Source organism: Excalfactoria chinensis, chromosome 25 (assembly GCF_039878825.1).
Source record: "Excalfactoria chinensis isolate bCotChi1 chromosome 25, bCotChi1.hap2, whole genome shotgun sequence".
Taxonomy (NCBI): domain Eukaryota; kingdom Metazoa; phylum Chordata; class Aves; order Galliformes; family Phasianidae; genus Excalfactoria; species Excalfactoria chinensis.
In genome coordinates, this window is record NC_092849.1 from 2,378,132 (window position 1) to 2,401,903 (window position 23,772).

The 23,772-nt window shown below is 44.2% G+C and overlaps 1 protein-coding gene across 2 annotated transcripts in view; it reads right to left on the reverse strand.

The window, feature by feature from the left end:
* Positions 1–23,772, reverse strand: part of EBF2 (EBF transcription factor 2) — a 108,347-nt gene that overhangs the window by 78,575 nt on the left and 6,000 nt on the right. For both annotated transcript variants that reach the window (XM_072357169.1, XM_072357168.1), the window contains exon 6: positions 20,646–20,714. In XM_072357169.1, the coding sequence (XP_072213270.1) occupies positions 20,646–20,714 (69 nt within the window). The remainder of the gene's footprint in view (positions 1–20,645; positions 20,715–23,772) is intronic.

Sequence of the window (23,772 nt, forward strand, 5' to 3'; positions counted from 1 at the left end):
CAGCATGTCCTTTCTGATCTGGAAGAGCTGGAAATTATGATGCAGAAGTACATGAAGCTCTGCCTGGAACCAGTGCAGACGGGTAAGCAATGTGTTTAACTCTGCTTCCAGCTCATTGCAATCCCTGGCCCAGCAGGGTTTGCGAGCTCTGCGCTAACGGAACAGCTTACGAACAACCCAGATAACCTCCCTCCCAGATCCAAGAAAGAACCACAGACAATTCTATATCAAAAAGACAAACTGCCAATGCCTTGATTAAAGGGGAGCACAAAACATGACACTGAAATGCATCCAGCAGCAGGAGCTGCCCCAACAGCTGGTTCTGCTGCATACTGCGATCCTCCCTTAGGCTGCAGGAAAGAGCACAAGAAAGGGTGGGGGGTTTTTTTTGCTGCTTCTAGGACATCGGTGTTTAAAAAATATATATCTATCTATTGATGAACTACTTTGTCATTGTTAACAGCATTGCTGACAAACTCACAGCAGGCCCACTGAGAGGAAGACAGCGGCACGTCTACTGAATGCCTCTTGTAGCTGAGACATGTGCTCTGAATTAGGCAAGGTGTGTAAATTATGACAGCCGGAGCTCTTCAGAGAGTGCCCAGGTCTGAAGGAGCCGGGTTCACTTTTGTTGTTGCTGCTGCATTTCCCCCTGGTTCTTCTCTCAAAAGAAACCTCGGCTCCTTGGAGAGAGCATTAACGGGCTCCAGCTCCTCAAGTGTCATTTGACAGAAATAAAATTGAAACGCTAGAAAGAAACTCCGGTTTCCTTTCTTTCTTGCATTCATTATTTTATTCTCTTTAACTACAGAGAGCCTCGGAGGAGAAACAACAACTGCTGTGGGCTGGGGGAAGAGAAAAGATGAGATAGGCAACCAAAATACATGGTTTGCTTGATAGAAAACCATGTGTGAAAGCAGCAGCCTGGGAAGAGCTCACCTGCAACACAGACCGCCAGGTGGGTCCAAGGATGTCCTTACCAGCACAGCATCACTCATTGCCACATCACCATCACCACTGGAAGGGCATTGGGTTATGCTGCACTTAGTCACTAAAAACATAACACTGGAAGACTCCTGGAAAGGATTTGGGTTCCTCCTCCTCCTGCCATCATGCCTAAGTGCACTAAGAGCAGAGGTATGCCCATCCTTAAGAGCGGAGGGATTGAGACACAAAGCTGTAGGCTGGTTGTTTGCCCATGTAAAACAACCTAGAGGAAGAACCACATTCCAATGGCACACATCAAAGCCCGAATCGCAGATGAACGTTGGCCACTTTACACCTTTCAAAAGCAAAACCCATTTAACCTAATTCAAAGGTGGCAAATAAAAAGGTTCTTCATTAGGATGTCCTGAAAGCAGAACCCAGCCAGCCACTCATTAAATAAAATACACTTTTCAGATCATTTTTTTTAATGCTATATAAGATGCTAATGAAACTCATTGGAGAAACGCTGTTAATCAATCCCACCCCATCTCCCACACTTTTGTCTATTTTCTTGTCTGTGGATCAAGACCTTTTCAGATACTCTCCCAAAAAAGATCTGAAGCTGTTATCACCGTTATCTCCATTATTAGTTAGGTTCCTTCCAGGAAATATTCTGACCTCAAGTACTGTAATACAAACGCTCATCATCATCCAAGCATTTCTTGGCAGGGAAAAAACTGTTGTGTTGGGGTTTTTTCTTTCCTTCCAATAATTGAAAATACACTTTCCAGCTTCAAGAGCTTCTTGTTAAGAAAGGAAACTTTGCATAAAGAGTCTAAAAATGAATGGTTACAAACAAGCAGCGACCAACTTTCCAATCGTTGCTAATTACTATAATCACGACGCACTTGAAGTTTGCCCCCACAGCAGCTCAACTAGAGGGATATTATTTCTTGAAAAGACTTAATGAAAGGTTTAACAAAACAAAACATCATTTCCTCTTTCTGTTGAGCTAGACCTCATGTTTTTTTGGCTCTGGAAATATTTGTGCCTCTGTTCCTTTCAGTGTAGCAACGTGTGGGAGGACCGGGGGGGGGGTTTTGTGTGCAGCACTATAATCACGGTCATTCAGTCCCATTCTGCTGCGACGCTCAGAAATGTCCTCATTTTGAAATAATTAGTCCTTTATTGCAGGGAAAATTAACCAAATGAAACTTTATCAGCTGTTTAATTAATACTCAGCTTGCCAGTGCTTTTTGCCAGAGAGCATTGTGTTGGACTTGTTCATCCCTTTACTACTGTGAGTGGTGAGCTCCAAGCACCAGCTCATATCCAGCGAGGTGTATCACCTCACACTGAGAACCCCTTAGAGAAGTAGATGATGTGTAGCTGAGGGGCTAACACACATCAACTGAGATTGCTGCCATCGACCCCACTGATTCACCTTCTGAAGGATTCCCCTCTCCTGCAGTCAGCCCTTGGGCATCACCTGAGCCACAAGGACCTGAAGATCTCCTTAAACCAGTGACTCATTCCAATATGGCATCATCTTATTTACAACCTTCACTGTTCCTGGCTCCAATACATCAGGTACACCCACCTGGGAACACTGAGTCACTCCTCCTTTGGGATGGAATTACAGAGCACTGAGGTCTGACAGCAGAAAGGTCTGAACCAGCCCTGATGCACATCCCCTGCTTCCCAGGCACAGTCAGATTTGGGGGGGGGAAGGGGAGGGGGTGACTTCTTACAGCAGGAGGTCACAGTGCATTCACATCCTTCCTTCTGAAATCATATCCTGTCTTCCCTGACACAACAGATGGGCTCTGGCATTCCTACCTGCTCACCAGCACGGTTTGCAAGCCCCCCAGTAACATCCCCCAGCACATTTCCAGTGGCTTCCTATGCTCACTGCAGCTTTCAGCCCTGGGACTACCGTTGTGGTTTACCAACCTCAAGCATGCCATGAAACAACATCAAGTTTTTCATATGTTCAAATTGCAATTAAAAAATAATCATAACCTCCGCGTTGTTTTCATTTCACATCTTTCTTTGTTAACTGAATGCTTCCAATGGAACACAGTCAACATTGGCTACTGCAACTGAAGCAAAGACCCGAGATATTAAGTAGCTGGGTAAGATCAGAAGGGAAAGCTGTATGAGATATGAAGATAAGAGCTGAGCTATTCCTGGCTTCTCCTCATTGAGTTATTCCAAAACCTCCCCTGCTAAACAGTGATCAGGACTCCCATCTTTTCGGAGAGCATGGCCACATCCTACAGGATTAATCCTATTAACAGTCAGACTTATGGCATTTACCCGTGATGATTCTCACTGAATCAATCTGCACTGCAGCCACCTCAGTGCTAAGAGGAAAAAAAACACAGAAACTGACACCAGAAATGCTGCAATGCCAAGTAACTGGTCAAGTGGGCTTGTGAAGGAGGAGGCCAAGCAGCAGCTTCACAGGGGGAGCTGAAAAGAGCTCGGCTCAGCACTTCTTGCTGGCAGTGGTTCATGAATCACAAGAAGGCTGCTGAGAACCAGCACTGAATATTATTGGCATTACACAGAAGGGAGCAGGGGGGGTAGAAAGAGGGTTAGAAAGAGAAAGGGGAATGAGAGCTCATTCAACAGATGGGTTATACGGGCAAAGGGGAGAAAAGTCATCGGGCAGGGATTCCTCAATGTGAGTGGTCAAAATAAAGGGCCAAGAGACAGAACTTAGCAATCCAAAGCCCTTATAGAGAGCCCCAAAAGGCAGCACAGCACGTGGGTACGATGAGAGAGGAGAGAGCCGGGCGCTGGGAAAACTCACACACCATCCAACTCACCAGGCTGCTACAGAAGGTGAAGGGAAATGCAATATCACTATTGTCTAGCCATAACTCCATAAACACAACCCGACTTCACAAATTCTTGAAGGAAAGAAGGGGGGGGGGGAAGAGGGAGGTGGAATAAAAGCAAGTGCCTGCTGTTATTGGTCTAATGAGCTAACTCTGAAATATGAGCTAAAGACAGCTCCCTAGTGGCTGCTGACTACTCCACAAACTGAGAGGAAACCTCCTTCAGAGTCCATCAGTGCAAAGCGTTGCTGACAGCTTGGGACTACACAACACACAGATTTATTTCACAGACAGGAATTTAGCACCCTGAGCTGGCCTCCTGCTTAGCAGAGAAGGTGTTAAAATGCAACCACGCAGAGCCTCCCCCCATTTTCTTCCCTGACCCCCCCCCCCAACACCCCGCTCCTCCCATCCCCCAAACAAAGCATGCATTGGGTCACCTGCTCCAGGCTGCACAACAGCACCAGATTTCCCCCTTTTCCATGCACTACCCCCCCCCCCAAGAAAAAATAATTACACAGCAGTAACCCAGGAAGGAAAGCAGCAGCCAAACAGCTGCTCCTGGTGCCAACCGAGTTCAGCTGCAAGAGCCTCCAAAACTCCTAAATATTTTGCATGACCTTTCCTCTTACAAATTAATTTGCTTCCAGACGGCAGTCGGTTCCTTCTGTACCTGACGGCTCCAAATGGCTGAATTCATCCAAAAAGGTTTAAAAGGAGGAGAAACGGAGATGTTGCACACGCTGCTGATATTACTGAACTGGAGGGATTTCTTCCATCTTTTAACTCTGGTTTCAGCTTTTAAAATAAGCCATTTTTATTACCCTCCCCCCCCCCCCCCAATTTGCTTTTTATAAATCAGAAAATGATCTGCAGTTTCCCCATCATTTCAGTTTAGTGCAGTAATGTTAATTAATTGGGGCTTGAAAAACAAAATCAGGTCAAACTGCTCACTGGAGGCTCTCACACACATTTATACGTTCATATGGAGAAATTCCATTGCTATAAATGCAGTTGTAGACACTCTGATAGACTCCCCAAAAACTCCAGGACTCTTTATACAGCTGGAAGTGCAGCTATTGCTGATTCAATATACAAACTGTGCTCCCTCACACATCGTGCTCCTATTTTTAAGGAAACAAAGAGCCCTTACTAGTGTCTATCTGCTTGATTGGGAAGAAGGGAAGGAATAATTCAGGTTATATTTCTCAATCAGCCTGCTGGCTTGCACACAAAGCACTGAAGCAATTACAGCGGCTAGAACAGTAGAAGAGAGATTTAGCAAACATCATTAATGTTATTATTCACTTCCTTCATTCATTTCTTTCTCCTTCCATTCCCAGAGACATCACACTGTGGACACAACGCGTATCGTTAGACTAGGTGATGATTTGGCTCTCAATCCTTAAATTCAAAAGCAACAGGTTAGAAAAGGCACTGCTGCCACAAGACCCCAAGAGCCGCTGCTCTCAGTAACCTGAACTCCCTGCTGTCTTCTCCAATTCCCATTATAAACTCATAGGCAACACTGAAATCTCAGTCTAAATACTGGTAACGTCTCCTCCCAGCCCAGCACAACCATGCTCTGTACTAACCAGGCTGCTCAACAGCAATGAAGTGTATTTGCATGCCAAGGTGAAATCTATTAAGGGGGAAAGATGAAGTGCAAGATTTTGGCACAGAGGAGGAGATCAGATAATGACAACACCCTGCACAATGCAGGATATGGTTACCATTTTAAATGGAGCTATTTGTTTATTCTCTCCTTCACCCACTCGCAAGTACATGAGACTGTAGATATAAGTGTGATACAAGGAGGTGAACACCAGGGGTAAAGCTGCTCAGTGCTCAAGGTTTAGCTCAGATAAGCATCCAGCTGAAGCCTATGAGTATGAAAAACCAGATAGGAAATCTCCTCGATATAGACTCTCTTCCCATTTTAATTGGATCTATACAGATTGGCTTTTCCTGTTTCTCAAAGCACATTTCCAGTCATTCAGCTGTAATGCTTCATTCACTAAGTGGCTTCTTGTTATCAAAAGAGCTCAGTCTGAGCACCGGGTCACTGGCACAGACAAAAACTCAACACCAAACTCAACCACAGAGTTCAGAGGGACAAACAGCAACGCTTTACTACCAGGATGTTCAGCCCAGATCCTGCTCTCACACAGACTGAGAGCAATGAACTGTGGCAATCAGCAAACGCTGGATCCATTGCACCAGCAGAGGGAGTGAATCCCAGCATCAACGCGCTCTGCTTTGCCTTCTTTAAACCCAGTCCTTCCCTTTCACTCCATGTAATAAGCGCTCTGGAATCCTCCTCTCCTTCCCTATCAGATCCTAGCACAGACAAACCTGGAAATGTAACCAAAGCCCAATGCAGGCTTCAGGGGAGGGGAAATGTTCACCAGCCAGAGGTTCAGCTTTCCCCCTTCCTGTTGTCTCCTGTCATCAGGCCATTAAAAACAGCACCGCCGTGTTTTGAGTTCCACCATTCAGCCCTCTGCTCCATCTTCCCCCCAGTACCAGGACACTTCAATCTGAGAGCCTTATTTTCTTCTTAGAGTTACTTGTTCCACATCTTTTCCTTCTTATCTATGGTTTAAGGAACATTTCCAATGGGAATTCCTTAGTGCGTTATTCTTCTGACTCCCTGTTGGCTTCTTCAGCCCTACTTCCAAAACAGAGAATGGAAAACATCAAGAACGATCCATAGTATAAATCAGAAAGAGGATGCATACTTGGACTTTTCAGTCCAAATGAAGTATTTCTCAGAATTCAAGTTTTCTAGCATAGGATTTAGATTTGTGTATTTTGCATGCACCCACCTGCAGTATCCAAGGAAAGCAAACACCCTTTAATCTCCCTTGAAAAGGAAACTATATGTATGTACATAAACATAAGTACAGGCACATACACACACACAAGTAGTGTGTGTGTAGTCCTGTTGCTGATCTTATTATCTCATTCCAGATCTTACCATTCCCATTAACTGGGGACCAACATCTCTTCTGGGCTCCGGTATGCCCCAGTCTCCTTACTTGGTCTGAAGAGCACCAGTAAGGTCTATTGCAGAAAGGCCCAGAACAATCAAATTAGGAACAATTAATCACATCTATTTTTCTTTCCTTTTTAAACCACCCTTTCACTGCGCCCAGCAAGACACGATCTTCCTACAACCGCTTCTCTTTGCCAAGGGCAATGCTGCCTCTTGATAATACAGTCCTTGCGTGCACCTACAGAAGTAAGAGAGATGCGAGGGAATTGGGGAGTTGGAGGGAGATGGTTTCAAACCAAACGAAGCACCATGCAGAGCAGGGAGGGGTGAGATCAGACAAAACATCTCCTCTCTGATCCATACTATAGATCTTGCCTCCCAGTTTCCCACATACATGTAAAGTCCCCCTTATGTCAGCACTGTATATCAATGGGGGGAAAAAGAAATCAGCAGCAGCAGCAAGGAGTCACCTCATTTATTATTGGCAGTACAGATAGATTAGGAAGGTCCACCAGGCTGGACACCATATATGTTGGCTGCAAGATGGTTTTTGACCCTGAAAGCCTAACCAAACAGGGCAGAACAGCAAGACCTTCCTCGTGTGAAGTTTAAATTATAAGGTGTTAGGAATAGACATTCCACTTCCATCGTCTTTACCAATTAAAGCTGAGTGTTCGATGAGGTCGGGTTGCCCTTTAATTTCGATTTGTTTGTTCCCCATCCACAACGTTAACTCCAAAAATTGATTTTAAAAATGAAAATGATTGTTACAATTTGCTTAGCTTAATATAGAGTAAGACCGAGCTCCCCTCATGGAACGCCACTGCAAGTGGCAACACAGCCTGACCCTTACTTATAATCCCCTGTAAATTCACCCAAAAAGTCATGAACTACATAATATTAGTTCTTACAGACTGACATATTTCCCTGATCTTTCATGAGCCACATGGGGAAACAGTTTTTGCCTGATCTGAATGAAGAAGAAAAACAGTGATCCTAATCAACCGTTTACCCTTAGTGGCTTCCCTAAACAAATCTGGGAAAGAGCTTAAAGGCTTGGGAATATCCTCGACCCTGCTTGATGCACTGTAATAACCCTACCTAATTATACTGATATAAAAACTAATTGGAAAGATAGCAAATGTCAGGGTAAGATGCAAATTGTAGGGTGTTAATTGCTGAACAGGTGCTGGAATAGAATTAAATGAGCATCTTGATTAGGAGAGTGGAAAAAACAAATGTGGACCCCGAAATCAAGTTGGCCACGTGAATTATTTAGCAGCCTCTTCGTACCAGCAAAAGGTCATGTTGATGTGACCTCTGCTTTGTGATGGGTGGGCTGGCAAAACAATAGTGAACTCCAGGAGAAAACATGGCTTAGGAAAGAGATGAGACTCTACAACGTAGGAGATTTGCTATGGGACGAGCTGCTTCTACTGGTGGACTTCTCAGTGGGTAACGCTAGTGGGAAGTTGTCCATAAGGATGACAGCAATGATACAGAGCCACTATTTCTAATGCTACAGGAGGCCCCAGCATAGGCTCAACCAAAGGCAGAAAGCTGTGTTTTGTGTTTGTGCAGCACTTAATAGGATGCTCATCCACAACCAGAAGTTCCTCACTCTACTACAGCAGTAAATTATTGCTCACAGAGGTCCTCAAAAGCCATCTCATGTTTCAGCTGCCACCCAATGACCAGCAAACAGACACGATCAAATAACACCAATTAGTACCAGCAGTCTAGAAATATGAGATCCTATCATTAGTGGTTACAGTTGGGGCATAGAAAGAGAATCATTTTCATGAAGCACTTAAGGCAGCTTTAATCTAAGCCCATATTTTTAGGGTGACAAATCAGAATTATCAGAATTTTGCTACAGCAGAAGGAGGTTTTTAATAGAGAAAATCTTTTTCTTCTCAAAAATGGTTGTGATAGAACATACTAAAGTGTTTTTTTGGGGGGGGAGGGATGGGACTGAAAGCCAATTTTCTTTAAAAATTAAAGATATTTCAGTGCTTATTTAGCTAGTTCTATCTTCTCAATATATCACATTTGTTCAAACAACAGAGTGGCAGGGAGAAAGGGGACTCCTTCCATCAAGATTACATAATAAATATATGTATCTCAATGGACAACAGTGACAACTGTGTTGTTTTAGGAGCATTTTGAGACCATTCTACAGCCAGACTCCAGTCCAGTAGGCACTGTATAAAATCAAAGCATAAGAAACGCTGCAATGCAGAGCTTCCAATCTAAACACAGAAGATGGAGAAGGAACGACTGAAATGCAAGAAAATGGGCCAACTGTCCGGGCAGACTTAAAGCATTCACAGCCTGAAAGGGAGCTGAAAAATCAGTGTAAACAAGAGCCCAACTTAAATCTTTTAATACTTCCAAACCACAAAGAAGTCGTAGCATGAGACCTGGATTTTAGGTTTTGCCACATATTAGCATTTTCTCTCCTTTTAGGAAGCACATTCCTAAATGCTGATGTAACACACAGCACCACACTCATCTCCAGACTAGTTCTTCACCAAATACATCTCTACTGCTAATCCAGTTTTGTTGAAGATCCAAGCACGGAGGCTCATAGAGACAACGCTGTTAGTAAGACATAGTCATAGAGACTGACACCAAGTAATGGATGGAGGTAAGGCAGCACTGAGAACACAACCACCTGGGCTTAAACACAACTTGCACAAGCTGTCAGCCCCAGTCAGCAACAGAGGGATGTGCTGAGCATCCCTTTTCCCAACCCTAATGTCAGAACACTCCATAAGGATACCCACAACAGCGTTGAGTTCGCAGCAAGAAAAGCATGCTTAAGACTGAAAACTTCAACTTATGACACTAAGGCCTGTAGCTCCCTTTGGATCCGGGGGGATATGATTACACCATGGGTGACAGGAGAACAGAGCGGGTGCTGTGTTTTAAGGCTCAGTCTCCTGGGATAAAGCCACCAATTCATTATCTGCACAGCGTCCTTCTTGGGGCCTCCACTGCTGGAGGAGGCAGCTGCCAATCACCTTCCATTCTGCAGACTTTTATTTAGTGTGGGTTAGAAGCAGCTGCAGGGAGAAACAGACTCAGTTAATTTTTCCCAGTTCAGGTCCATGTCTTGGCAGGGAAGGGCTGCAACTGAAATCAAGTTGTTTCTCCATTCACTTCAGCTTTAAGTACTTGCTCAGGACCACTGCTTATATGCAAGGTGCGTTTGAAATGTTGTGTCTGAGAGCACAGAGAGGAGGAATACAGACTCTATTTAAGTAGGGTTAAGCTAAACACAATCTTGGTAGCCTGTTGAAGTCTGTACACGGGTGGGATCACAGCTGTGCTTCAGGCTATTCCATGCAGCTACATAGAACTACCACGTTAAAAACCACTTTACATTGTTCTTTGCCAGTGCTGTTACTGTCCCAAAACAGCTCTAGCTTCCTTATAGACAGAAAATAACACACTCAAAAATACAGGAGATACTTAAACACACACATTAAACCTTGCAGAGAAGGAAAACTTTGCCCCCATCTAATGCTGAAGGTAATTTTAATAGGAGATGGTAATTTTAATAGGAAGAGTACTACTGAGCTCTTAAAAATGTATTCAGAAGCAAAGAAATGTTTAAATGAAGGTTGAAGTAGTAACTCTCATTTAAATCCCTTTGACGAGCATATAATCGATATGCATGTGTATATATATAGATAGATAGATATAGACATATAGATATGTAAAATAGAATGCTTAGGTTTATATTTCCTCCCCACATGGAGAATCCATGCTGCTCTAAAGCCAGCTCTGATCCCTGCAAATAGGGAACACTGACATGATGCCTGCTTTGCTCTGAGAGCAAAAGAGCCATCCAGCGTAGGAGTACGGAAAAGGACAGTTTTGCATCTCTTCGTCTGCTCAATAAAAAGCAATACAGAAGCTACAGAATTAAACACAGGAGGAATGCAGTTGTTTCATCCATCAGACAAATGGTTAAGTTTGCTGCTTCGGAAGGGCAGCTCTGCTTTCAGCAAGTTATCGGGCAGGGCTGTCGTCCCGCTTGTGTTGCTTGGCTAAATAGGAAGAAGCAAGGACTGAAAGCACTGAAGTAAAGCTAGAAAATGAGAGAAGCAGATGTCCTAAAGGAATGCTGGGAAATGCTGGAGATAAAGGGGGAAGAAAAAGAAAATATATAACCCCTTTAACAAAAACATCCCAGAGGGTTTTATTTTGGGGTGTTTTTATTTTGGAGGTTCTATGTCAACAAGCGACATTGACACAACACTGTATGCTTTCCTCCCCTCTTTAGCAGAGGAACTTTGACTGACCAGACATTTTGTCAGCATCAAGTAGAATGATTTCAATGCAGGCAAAGGGTTCAACCTACAGAGTGATTATTTTCCTCCCAGGTACTGGGCGCCCATGTTCTTAAATGAGAATGGAGACATGAGAATAGAGACATAAGAAAGCATCATCATCCATGTGGACATTCAGACCCAAATTCAATATCTAGCACAGTCTAGTTTGACGTCCCACTGAAATCTCTAGCAGCAAGGAATTCAAGGATCAGTTGAAGCTGTCTATAGGAGCTTGAGACAGCCCCAGCTATGGGGCATAGGAAGGCAGCAGATCTCCTTAGTGTTGCCTGCTATCTAGAGCGATGCCCAGTGCTTTCTTGTCTCAGATTTACACAAATGTGAGACTCCTAAATCTGGCTCTTCTCACAAAGGGAAACTGAACACTGTGACTTCTCAAAAGTTTCCAAACACAAACCAAGCCAGAAGCTCAGAGGGGGGTTTTCCATGGCTCCATTTTTCACTTCAGGATTGATTTTCAACAGGATGTTTGCGTGTGTGCTTCTTGATTTTGATGCTGACAAATACCAAGCACTAATTGCTTTGCTGAATCAGAACCCGCCTGCTGAAAAAAAAGCTTTTTCTCTTTTTCAAATCAACGCTGCATAAGAAAACTTAACCGCATCCCTTCAAAAATAATCCAATCCAATTTGCATTGGCATCAGCAATCCCAGCGTCGAGTCCGATCTCTTTATGGCATCAGTTCATTTCATCTGCTCGCCCTGTACTGGCTTTCAGCTGCTTTAACCACCTCCACAATTCCACTCCCTGTGCCACTTCCTTTCAAACACTCGGTGATCTTTCTGTAAGATTTGGCTTTTTGAAAGGCAGCCGTCCCTTGCGCAACTGTGCTCTTGCAACATAGCTCAGGGGTACGGAGCCATAAGAGCAAGGCAATTATTTCCTTCCTTTCTGATACAAGCCTCCTGCACAGAGCTCCCAAGATCAAGACAAGAACCCAGAGGGAAAATATGGTAGCGGAAAACTTTTCCCCTGGAGCAAAGAAACAGACCTAACTAGAGCAAGTGAGCGCCTGCAACAATCAGAGTGGAGGAGAAGAAAGCAGCTCGGCGGTGCAGGCAGCAGCAGCAACAATGGAAAGCACAAGCGTGCAGAACTGATAGCGTGTCCTGGGGAGAAAGTGGGCGACTTCTCGGAGGGCAGCATCAGAATAAAAGGGAAAGATCCAAGGAGTCACTTCCTAGCAGTCTAAAGAGCCTGAATGCTGAAGGGACTCGTGGCAATTGAGGATATGATTTTCGCTTGCTCGAGATTCATGTTTCCAATGAGAATACTCTTGTTCTATGCTTTTTTTGTTCTTTAAAGGGAAAGAAAATCCACAGAGCAGGGATTTCTGCCTTCGTGCAAAAAAACTGAGCAGAGGGAAAAGGGCTCCACATTCCAGAGGCTGCAGAGCTGGAGTTGCTCTGCTCACCAATCACTCCAGGCCATGCAGGTCCAAGGTTAGGATGCTACAACCCAGAGCCTTAGAGCCCAGACATCCTAGAACAGAAACAGGTTAGGGCCATTCCTTCCATTTTGCTGAAGGATCTTAAATAAACAGAGCAATAGGATCCCGACAAAGTCAAACAGAGGAGCTTGGACTACTGCTTTTCTTTCCTGGAAGAGCAAACTTCAGTCTTCATAGGGTTTTGTTTTCCTTTTTTGGTGAGAGAAATCCCAAACCGTATCCCATAAATAGGAATCCTAGCTGCTGTGTGTGCTGGAATAAATAAAAGATCCCTTCGGCATCTGGTGGGATCAGTTTCATGCCATCTTCTGTCAGGTGTGACAGTGCTTGATTGCTCACAAGAGGGGCAAGTGATTAAAAGGCACCGCAGAGCAATCCGTTCCCATTTTGTTTCATTCTATTTTGCCAAAACAGCCTCTGTAAGAAAGGCAGAAATTCCACGCAAGGAAAGAGCAACTCTCTTTGCCTAATAGGTTCACAGCCACCGAGACTCAAATAAGCTGACTGCTTAAAAACAACTCCAGAGCCACAGTAAAAGATAGAAAATTATTGCTTCCTGTCATGGCCAAATATTAAACACAGCGCACACCTAATGGCTCTATCACTCCCCAGGGAAGAAGCTTTATGAACAATAAAATCCCAGCAGACTCGCACTGTTTGGACTTAGAAGCCTCATTATAGGCTCACTGATCCAATACAATTTACAAGCTCAATGGACTCCACTTGAAGGAAAAGCCACCAAACATGAAGTTATAAATGGAACGCCCATGGAGCTCTTTATTTGGGAAGGAAATTAGCAGAGAAGATAGGAGGGGAGAAAAAGGGGAGGGAGAGGGTTGGATGACAGCAGCACATTAGCAATCCAAATCAAAGAAGAGAGAAATACAGATCACACTTACAGAATGGAAGTGCTTATTTGACCCAATATACAAAACTTGGATCCCACTCCTCAGTATGTGACAGAGATCTCTACCCTGCACTGGGTACATCACACAAGGGACTTAACCTTTTTAAGATCACGAGCCCAGCTCCAACTGATTTGAGTTTCAGTGTCATACCACGATACCTTCAGCCTATTCCTTTCTCTCTTATAAGTGCTTCGGGTGATGCTCTGAGTAGGAGAGACAGTTTTTCATGCATTAACAGATGCGATACATTCACTGGGAGGCCTTCTTCAGACAGGGAGGACACACTTGGGAGAGGCTGAAATCTTAGTGGGTTGGCAGGGTAGAAAAATAGATGAGATCTCACCAGAAACAGATGGTGAGAGAAGCACACAAGGAAGGAATGGGCAGTAACAAAAGGTTCAAAAGGGAGGCAAGAGGCAGGAACAAAAAGAGTCAGGGCCGATGAAGTGACAAGTCCATAAAATCAGGTCTAGACAGAGGCCAAGGAGTGGAAAGGTGATAGGAAAGACCATTTCAGGTCATAAATACAGGGGATGCTTTCATTAAGATGCAGATTCTCTGAAGTATTGGCACGTCCAATGGGGAGTGCAGACAGATCCAGGGAACGCAGACATTTCAACAGACTGAACTGCAGAGATCCCACATCACACATCCAGAATTTCTCTTGTGCTGCTTGCACAGTGCGTTTATCATCAGCTCCTATTCCCAGGGGTGCTTTAGTTCATGGGAAACTTACTCCATTCCCCTCTCCAGTGCTACCAAACCCATTGATTCCAATGGCTCCTCACACTACCTCATCTGTCCTTCTGAGACCTCTTATTATCAGCTGCCTGTGCAGCCATTTAACCTCCCCACTTGCTGTTTGCATCTGCACAGAACAGATTTCTCCTGATTTCAATGGTAAAGCTTCCATTTAAAGGAGAACGAGGAATTGTCCCCACCACCTTTTAACTTTTCCAAGTCAAGATTTACCCCCCTCCCCCCAGTACCACCAGTGTTCTTTATCTTAGCTGAAGCACAATCAGACCACTGAGATTGGGATTCATCCATGCTTGTTATCCAAATACACTAAAACATGAAGCTCATCTGATCTGGAGTTGCTGAAACCCTTTGGGTTTTGCTTTCACCGGTCTTATTTTCTTAAGGCTTCCAGGCAGTAGCAGCAATAATCAGATTATTTATTTAAATTATGTTATTGCATGTCTAAGCTCAGACCTAAGCTATTCACCTTGTGGGTCTCAAGCCAGAACACGTGCTGACTGTTCCAGCTATAGACTGAGTGGGACTCAAGCAGCCGGCACTCTCACCCATCACATATTCTCCATGTTCCCCTTTTTCTAGCAGCACGTTTCCCTCCAGCACATCCCAAAAAGCTCAGGACAGAACAGCAATGCAATGACAGCTTACTGAGAAAAACCTAGCGGAAAAGAGGTTCCAGTTCTGTAAGCTTCCTAATGAATCTGTGCTCGAAATCAGCAGCGATTTACACTGATCTGATTTATTGCTGGCTCGGTTTCAACAGCAGTAACCTTCAGCCCAGGTGGCTGCAACCAACAGGCTGGAGGTAAGGCAACTCAAAGCATTCCAGTACAACCTCTGCCTTAATAGCAACAGTTCCCATGACAAAGTATTTACACACAATTTTCAGCATATGTACCCTTATGTTATCAAGAAAAGCACATGCTTATCCTGGGTTGGCTGGTAGAGACTAAGTGAACATCCAGAAAGATACAGGCAGCCCACAGTGCACCAAGAGGGGGAAAAAGGAGCAGAACTCAGGGCTTCCATAGCCCAAACTCATGCCTTGACCACAAGTCAATCCTTTACTCAAAGAGCTCTTTATGTTTTTGGCTCATCGGTCTCCTGGAAGAATCTGTTGGCTGTCTACATAATAAAGCAGCACAAGCTGACCATCAGTTTGCTCCGTTTACAAGCCAAAGTGACATCGCACATTAAAGATGTCAGAATCCGTTGGATGGCAAACTCCTAAGAAAATTTGTAGTCAGCCAAAAAGAAGAAGGAAGGGGGAAAAACAAAAAAGTTAATCACTAGGAGAACCACTTGTTAAATGGAAATGGCCAGCACAGAGCACTGAGTTACCGGCTCCCCACAAACATCCAGTCTGCTAAAAAATTCATAAAGAGACAGATGGCACAACAGCAGCTCTTTGCAGGAGAGCAGGGTTTAGCAGTGAACAAAGGACTTTGACTCCTTAGGACAAGAGGAGCGATCACTGTGGGTTTTTGGAGGCTTGGAAGGGGGGATTGGTGCATGCGGGGAGCTGAGAGGGGCTGCATCTATCTGTGGCTCCTATAGGAGCAGGTTGGAGACGTTTATTCTACTCTGGCAGGTGTACAAGGAGGAAGGAGAATAGAATCCAAGTGATCCAACACTGCTGTGTATTGGAAATGCTCCTTGCAGTAGAAATCAGAGGGAAAGAATTAAGACAAAATAAAAGAGCCCTGCTATTTGCATAGCTAGGCAGCTGCTGGCACTTGGCATTAATGGGGAAACTGAGGCACGGGGTTGTGCAGTTTGCTTAAAATGATGGGACAGTTTTGTCAGTGGGAATTCGATATAACTGTTCATACAGTTCTGCCTTTAAGCATTATCTTTTCCCTTAAGGGTATCTCCTAAAGTCCTTTTTGGATGATTGACATAAAGAGGCAAAAAGAGGAAAAGCCAAAGCCTGTGCTTTTTTCAAGGCAGATCCTTCAGGAAAATGGGAATGACAATGAAAGCCAAGTTGTAGGGTGGGATCACAATGCAAGAAGATCTAGAGCCCAGTGCTATGAATGTGGACATTTCACACAGAGCACTTTAACACACAGCATGAAAACTACGGTGGCATAGTCAGAATATTTATATGCCTGGCAAGGGATGTATTTCCTAAAGTGAGTTTTAGTGCTTGTGAAATGTGCCAGACAGCCAGCCTGGGAGAGTTCAGCCCTCTGTTTATCTGTACAGCAGGTAGAGCCTGAGTATCAGCAGGGAAGAAAACCTCCATCCATGCTGCCCCGTTTCCATGCTGAAGGGACAGACCCCCACGCTACAAGAATGTAATCCAGTCTCTGTGGCTTCTTATAGAGATGCTAACAAGCATACCAGCTGCGTTCGTGGTTTGGGGTATTTCTTTAAAAATGGTAATAAAGATCTAAATATTTACAGCATGAGCCAGCTGACCAATCCTGTAGCTCCCCATCTACCAAACCCACTGTGCCAAGGGCTCAGCTGGTGCACATCCATACCAGGCTGCCAACCCAGCTGCAGGTCTGGCCCCATGCCTCCACCCACTGGCTAGTGCATGTCTCAACCCAAGGTACAGCCCAGCAGCTCACCTTAATCCCATCCATCACAGCAGCCCTCACCCCTCAATTGCAATAAGCAGAAACAAAAACCACCTGATACTCTACAGGACAATTAGGAGACGTGTGAATAAACATCAGCGGGGAATCGAACCTAACATCTTATTCCAGAAGCATACCTGACCTGAATGACCTCCCTCCACCAGTTCAAAGACAGTGCAGAACCCCAGAGCCTTCACGCAGTGCAGCACAGAGCTCACACTCATGTGTTGCAGCACTGCTCCAAGTAATTCCACTGTAGTAGCAGAGAAGGCTGTCCTGTGCCAATTACACTCCATTGTTTCAAGTGAATTAACTTTTTTTTTTTTCTTCTTAATTAAGTAGAATTTTCTCTTGACAATTTATCTATTATTAGAAGAAAAAGTAATAATAAGCAAATAAACTGATCAAGCAAAAAAGCCACCCAGTTCTCTCCAGTACCCTGGAGGCTGTAAGTCAATGGTGGCTTCTGTAAATGAGGAAAAAGCACTGCAAACGAAAAGCAGACATAATAACCTCTTCTATAGAACTTAAATCTGAAGGAAACAAAGTGTTAATAAGCATGGATATCTAATTTGCATTTGATGGGTGGGCAATTTACATCCATACCCGTACAACTCACCTGAAATAACAGAAAATCTGCAATGAAATGAGGGATTCATTTGCAGTATTCCTGGCCTCATCATCATGCGACCAAATTCCCTTTCATTTGCATCGCAGGGGGAAAAGCAGCAAATTAAACGACTACAAGTGTGACAAAATATAGCTTCCATTTGGGAAGTATCGTATAGAAATGAATTACCCTTCGACGTCCCTCTCAACTACACCCCATCCACTTCATATCACCGCCTATAAATTCAGAGGAAAATGGTAGCAGGCAAAGATCAAATTGATTGCCACGAATGATGAGAAGCATTGAGAACTGCTGAAATGTTGGCTTAGTGGGGAAATACTGGTGGTAGGAGGATGGTTGGACTGGATGACCTTGGAGGTCCTTCCCAACCATGGGGATTCTATGAGAAGAACCACTTCGGCCATAAGGAAAACAAACTGTAGTCCCAAAATTACGACTACGACAGATATTAACTTCCAAAACAAAGTAGAAAATAAAATAGGAATTCATTGGGAATTCACCACTAGGATTCATTGAGGGAACACACCAGAACCAGTTGGTGAATTTTGACCTCCTATGTGAATTCCAAGCTTGTCCTGACATTTTTGAGACGTGGCTGTGGCTCCTAAGATCTAAAAAAGTTGCAGCCCGTATTTTGTGAACATTTTTGGATTAAAGATCCAGCGTTATTTTCCTGCATGTGTTCCAGTGGTCCTCCCAGTCTGAGGTTCCAGTGCCAGAACATCTGCAGTAGCAGCATGGGAGGATCTGAACTGAGTCAGTGCAGAGGTGGCGGTGGGAGCCTGACCTGAGTTAGACTGGAATTCTGGATCAGAAGATGATTGCAGGAGCACAGATACTGCAGAGCATCTCAAAGACAGCTGCCAGCAAGAGAGGGCACGTGGCAAATGTCAGTGGGGGAAGCTCCATTTCATATAACGTAAAGCATTCGTTTCCAAGAGCAAAGGAAAAAAACATAACTGCAAAGGCCTTAGGATCTAAATCTAGTCTGCGGAGCAAAGGTCGCTGCAGAAATGTTTTATTCAGCATGAAAACTTTTGGAATTCATTCAAAGAGTAGGAGAAAAAAAATACCCAACAGCGGGGCTGAATGTTTTTTACTTAACTGAACTATTTCTTCCTTCCTAAAGAGGGACACAGCTTCCATGGCTTGGCAAACACAACCGAGTTGTGTCACCCTGCAGCAATGAGCAGGTGAGACGGCACAGCGTTGGTCTCTGAAAACACAATAAGTGAGGGAAAGGGAAGAGAAACCAATAAAGGGGGAAAAACGTGCTAAATATGATGCTTTAATTCATCACAACGTCAGCTGGGTGATTATAACCTGCACTGATGTGGTGCCTTAGCCCAGCAAAGATTGTACTGTGCATCTCTAGATGGGCCCTGTCCTTTGCTGTAGAAGGAACCTGCATGTCCCACTACTTTTACAATACAGCAGCTTGGAGATATGCAATTAACAACCTGGTGAGCTCCTGAATCCTTTCTATTTGGTAGGCTGCTGCCTTTGTGCGAGCTGCAAGACAGTCTCTAAACTCACACAGGCCTAAGCACTACATCATCATCAAACTGGGTTCCATCTCCCACACTTTAGGACATCCCCCTATTGCAGTTTTGAAGACGTTGGTGCTTTCTGGAGCAGGTTTCAACCACGCAGGTCCCCTCACACAGATAGAATCACCGTGCAGGTAACGTTGCTGGAACATCAGTCAGTTTTCTCACACACTTGCAACAGGAGCAATGCGTGTTAATTAACCTGAGTTCAATAGGAGAACCCAGCACCTTCAGACAGCCGTGTTCATACCCCTTCTAAATGTAAGTCTCTGTTCCTGCTGTATATTTTACACACAGTTTAAAAAAAAGCTCAAATCAACCACAAAAAAAAAAAAGAAAACCAAAACCACAAAACCCAACAAGAAAAATGCACCCACATCACAATTTCTTTTCTTGCTTCACTTGCACCGCGTTTCATACCTACAAGGTCTCCGGTCCCCACAGAAAGCATCAGATCCCACATTTGAAATGGGAACAGACAGTTCTGGCTCAAGATGACAAGTTCAGATGGTCGTAGGAACTACCTCCGTTGTGGTTAACTGCCCAAACCCACACACCAGGTCTTTGCCCTAAGCCATGAGTGATGTACCTTTAAGACAGCCTAAAGTTTGCTGGGAAGCTCATATGATAACATCACCTTGACCTTTCCTATCTGCTATTAGTTGGTCCCACCACCACCTCCCATTCACAGACAGTTGAGTTGGCTGGTGTCAGCTTTGGCCCAACCACAACTTGTAGTGTACAAAACTGAAAGGAAAACAGTGGGAGCAACTCCATCACAGCACCAAACCACTCACATTAACTCCCCATTGAAAAAGTGAAGGCAATGATTGTAGATCTTCCTTCAATCCAGCTTGACCATTCGGGATGCCAGGACAAATTCACAATAAATATTATGACAAATAACACCTATCAGAATGTGAGCAGGAGATACCAAACACATACAGACATAGAAAATGAATCTGAAGTCAGTTCACCTCAGCATCACAGCTCTCAGGCCCCAACACCAGCTGTTTCGGGGAGAAGAAACCCTTTAAAACTGGTTTCCTTGGCCTCCACCAATACTTGAAGACATCAATTTGTGATCCAACAAAATGCTGCTCTCCCCATTTAAGGTTTTATACCCAAAAACTGCAAGTAAAAACCAGGCCTGGACCTGGAACTAAGTCATATATGAAGTTGTTGCATATAAAAATCACTCACAATCCTCACACCATCTGTTTTAATCCTTGCTAACGTGTTACATGTCTGCCTTCGCCCCTTCCTTCCTAACTGCGTTTCTTGGGGAATATTGTTATGCTGCAAAAGAATGCTATGGAAGCTGCCAGGCTGCTCTGAGCTTTATCCTCTCTATGATCCGTTTGGATCACATGGCTGGTGAGCAGGAAATACTCCAGATACATACACAGAATACTTAATTGCAACAAAACTGGTGCCAACATGGAACATAACCAAGAAAACTGAACGTCCTTTTTGTCCAAGCCCAGGTAGACCAAAGATAACCAGGTTTTAATAATAACAAATCTCAGGTATCTCCAAACAGCAGACAGTGACAGAACCATCAATCCCAACACACAACCCTTTAGGAGTCGCTTTGTGGAATAATAATAAGGAATCCTTTTCCTACCTGTCGATGATCACGGGGTCTGATGGAGTCTCGTTTCTGTTGCCACAACTTTTCTTCTCGCAGCACCGACTAAAGAGAGGAAGAAAACCAAGACTGAAAGACCACTACAACATCTGGTAAGCAAAGCAATGAGCTCCAAGTCTCCTCCAAGAAGCTTTGGGACTCTGCTGAGGACTTTCGAAGGACCTATGAAACCAATATTGCTGGGTTTTTTTTGTACAGTGGTATAATAAGTGTTGAGGAGGCTTGCAAAACACTCGTGTCAGCCTCAACCTGAATCCCACTGTGCTGTTTTAGGCATTAGAACAAGTCCAAGCAAAGGAGTGAAGACAAGGTGCTCAAATTCACTGAAATCGGGATAAAATATGAAAAAGCAGCTTTTCTTTTACTTGAATATTCAACCCTAAACACTTAAAATAAGCACTCAGGCCAACAAAAAAACCCCACACCTCTTTGGGGTATGAAAACCATTCAAGTGGGAGCGTTTTCTCCATGAGTTACAATGCAGCAGGATCTTCCCATTCACACACTGGGATCACCTGGCACGATGAGATCCAACGGAACCCTGTGAACAGCAGCTTTAACCATTCCAACATCTCTACACGTTCCCTGTGCCTCAAACCTGCACTTACTCATCGATGCCGGTCCTTTTAAAATAAAAGGAGATGCTAAATATTTAAAAATCCCTGGGGCAGACCCTGGAGCTGCTGTAAATTGTCATAGCTCCATCGGCTTCGGCGCACCTACGGTAATTCACACTAGCTAAGAGTATCTCCAATCCCTCCTCCTCTCAACTTGGTTTTATTTAAGTGTATCTTTAATGTGGTTCGCTTCCAAATGTTTGCTTATATAGAACTGCCTCTTTCTGTGTTGTGTGTGTGTGTGTGTGTGTGTGTGTGTGTGCTAAAAAACAGTAGCACAGAGGAACATAAATTTGCCATGCACTTTTGACATGCCCAGTATTAAAACGCATTGGAAATCACACCGGGAACAAAACGCCTTTTGGTTTCTGTGCTGCTGCACCAATAAAACAAGAGAAAATACTTCCAAAAAATATTGAGTTCAACATGTTGGGTTTTTTTTTGTTAGCAGACATTTCCTCTGTCTGCAGCAATACTACGTGAGGCATCCTTTAGCCACGGAACTTATGCAGATGGTCGTAACAAAAGTATATTTGATAGCCCTACACCACAGCATTGTCTGGACAGAATAAACCAGCAGCACATTTGTCCATCTCATCCCCCTATGCCATGTGTTGGCATAGTATTTAGGATGAATTATGTGAGATCAGAGTGCAACGGGGCTGAGTTCTGTATGTGCATCTTGTTTTATTGCATAGCTGGCACAGTTAGGAACTATACATTTAGTAACCCTTCAAATTCCTTCTTTCTAAAACAGCGTTTTATGGCTAAAGTGTTCCAAATATTTTGCATACATCTACATTCTTATCACTATCCTCATAGCAGATCTTTGCTACGTTGCTACCCTTGGGCCATCCATACTTTTGGAGCCACAACAAGCACGAAGATGCAGAGCAGTCGCTCCTTTCCCAGTGATGGACCAGTTTAGAACTCCATCGGAGCCCTTCATGAGGACTAAGGAAGTCTCGGCCTGAAGGTTTAGCAGAAGGACCTCTCAGATCTTTGAATCCCCATCCCCAAATGTTTCATTGCTGCACCCAACTCCTAACAGCTCCGCGGGGTTTGTTTTACGTGTGCTGCCTAAAAGAATTGATCTCTTCCCATTTCAGTCAATGGCAAAAATCCTAAATCCAGGATCAAGCCTACAATATTATCCTGGAATGAATTATTGGTGAAATCATGCCAACACTTCAGCTTCTGCTTTAGGGACATACCTTTAGAGGTGCTCATTTCCTTAAAACAAGAATATTAAGGGCCAAAGATTTCTTTCCTATATGTTTTCCATTGCAGAGCTTTCCTGTTTCACTTCCTTCTATGGTTTGCAGTACCAACAAGCCCCAAAAACAAAACTACAAGCAAACGCAGAACCTAAAAAAGCTCTTGCAGACAGCACCGGACCCACAAACCCCATAGGGTTCACATCAGAGGCAAACTTACATCCTTTCGCCCCTTTCACCCCCCCTAAATAAAAATGCTTTTAAAATTCAACCCTCAACTTCCCAACCCAACAACCACCCCTCTCCCCCCCCCAAAAAAAGAAGAAATCTGTCTCTAATTTCAAACTCAAATAAGCTCGCAGCATGGTGGCCTTTGTTTTGTTTTCTTCTCCCCAACTCCTCCCTGCAATTGCATAACAAAAGTGTCTAAATTCACACCATCTGGCCGATAAAGCCACGGGCCCCAGCGGCCGCCTGGCCCAGCTGATTAGAGCTGCTGTCTGCTCCGAGCCTTGTGGCGAAAGTCACAGCTGTGGGGCTCGCCTGCGCTCAATGCAGCTCTGTTATTAGCCAGCTGTAGACCCTGAGACTACTTCTGTTCGAATTATAATACCTTTTAACCCTCTGAGCATTGAGGGCGTAAGGAGGGTTTGCCGGTTTCCTCTGGGTTGGTAACTGGGAGAAGAAATGAAAAGGACAGAGGGGGAAAAAAAAGTTATTCTGGGAGATGAGAGCTTTTACTTTGATTTCTATCCGCTGTGCGTTTGGGAGGGATGCACCCAATAGGATCTGCTCCCATTGGGTTGTAAGAACCCAAATGGGGAGAGGGGGGGAATAAAACCACCTTCAGATCAGCAAATAAATAAGTAATAAAACCTCTCCCTCTCGTGGAAAGAGCTAATTATTGGGAGCTGAGAGCTTAACTTCCAATGGGTATGAAATGGGTATGACAGATCGGAGCAGCCGTATCGATATTGAGACAACGGCGCTGCTCAGAGCGCACGTCTGTCACTGAGTGGGAGATGTGGAGCTTCGGATGCACTCATCTCTATACAACAAATATATATATATATATGCGTGGTGAATATGTATAAAAAAACATGAAAAAATACCCCCCCCCAAAAAAAGAGCTTGCCTTCAACTAGCAAGGATGGGAAGGAGGGGAGCAGGCAGCCAGACAGACCCTTCTTTATAAAAACAGTAGGCATCAATTTGGACAGCAGAGCGGGTACAGTGCATTAAATTTTTATATACTGTTACGATTGCAAA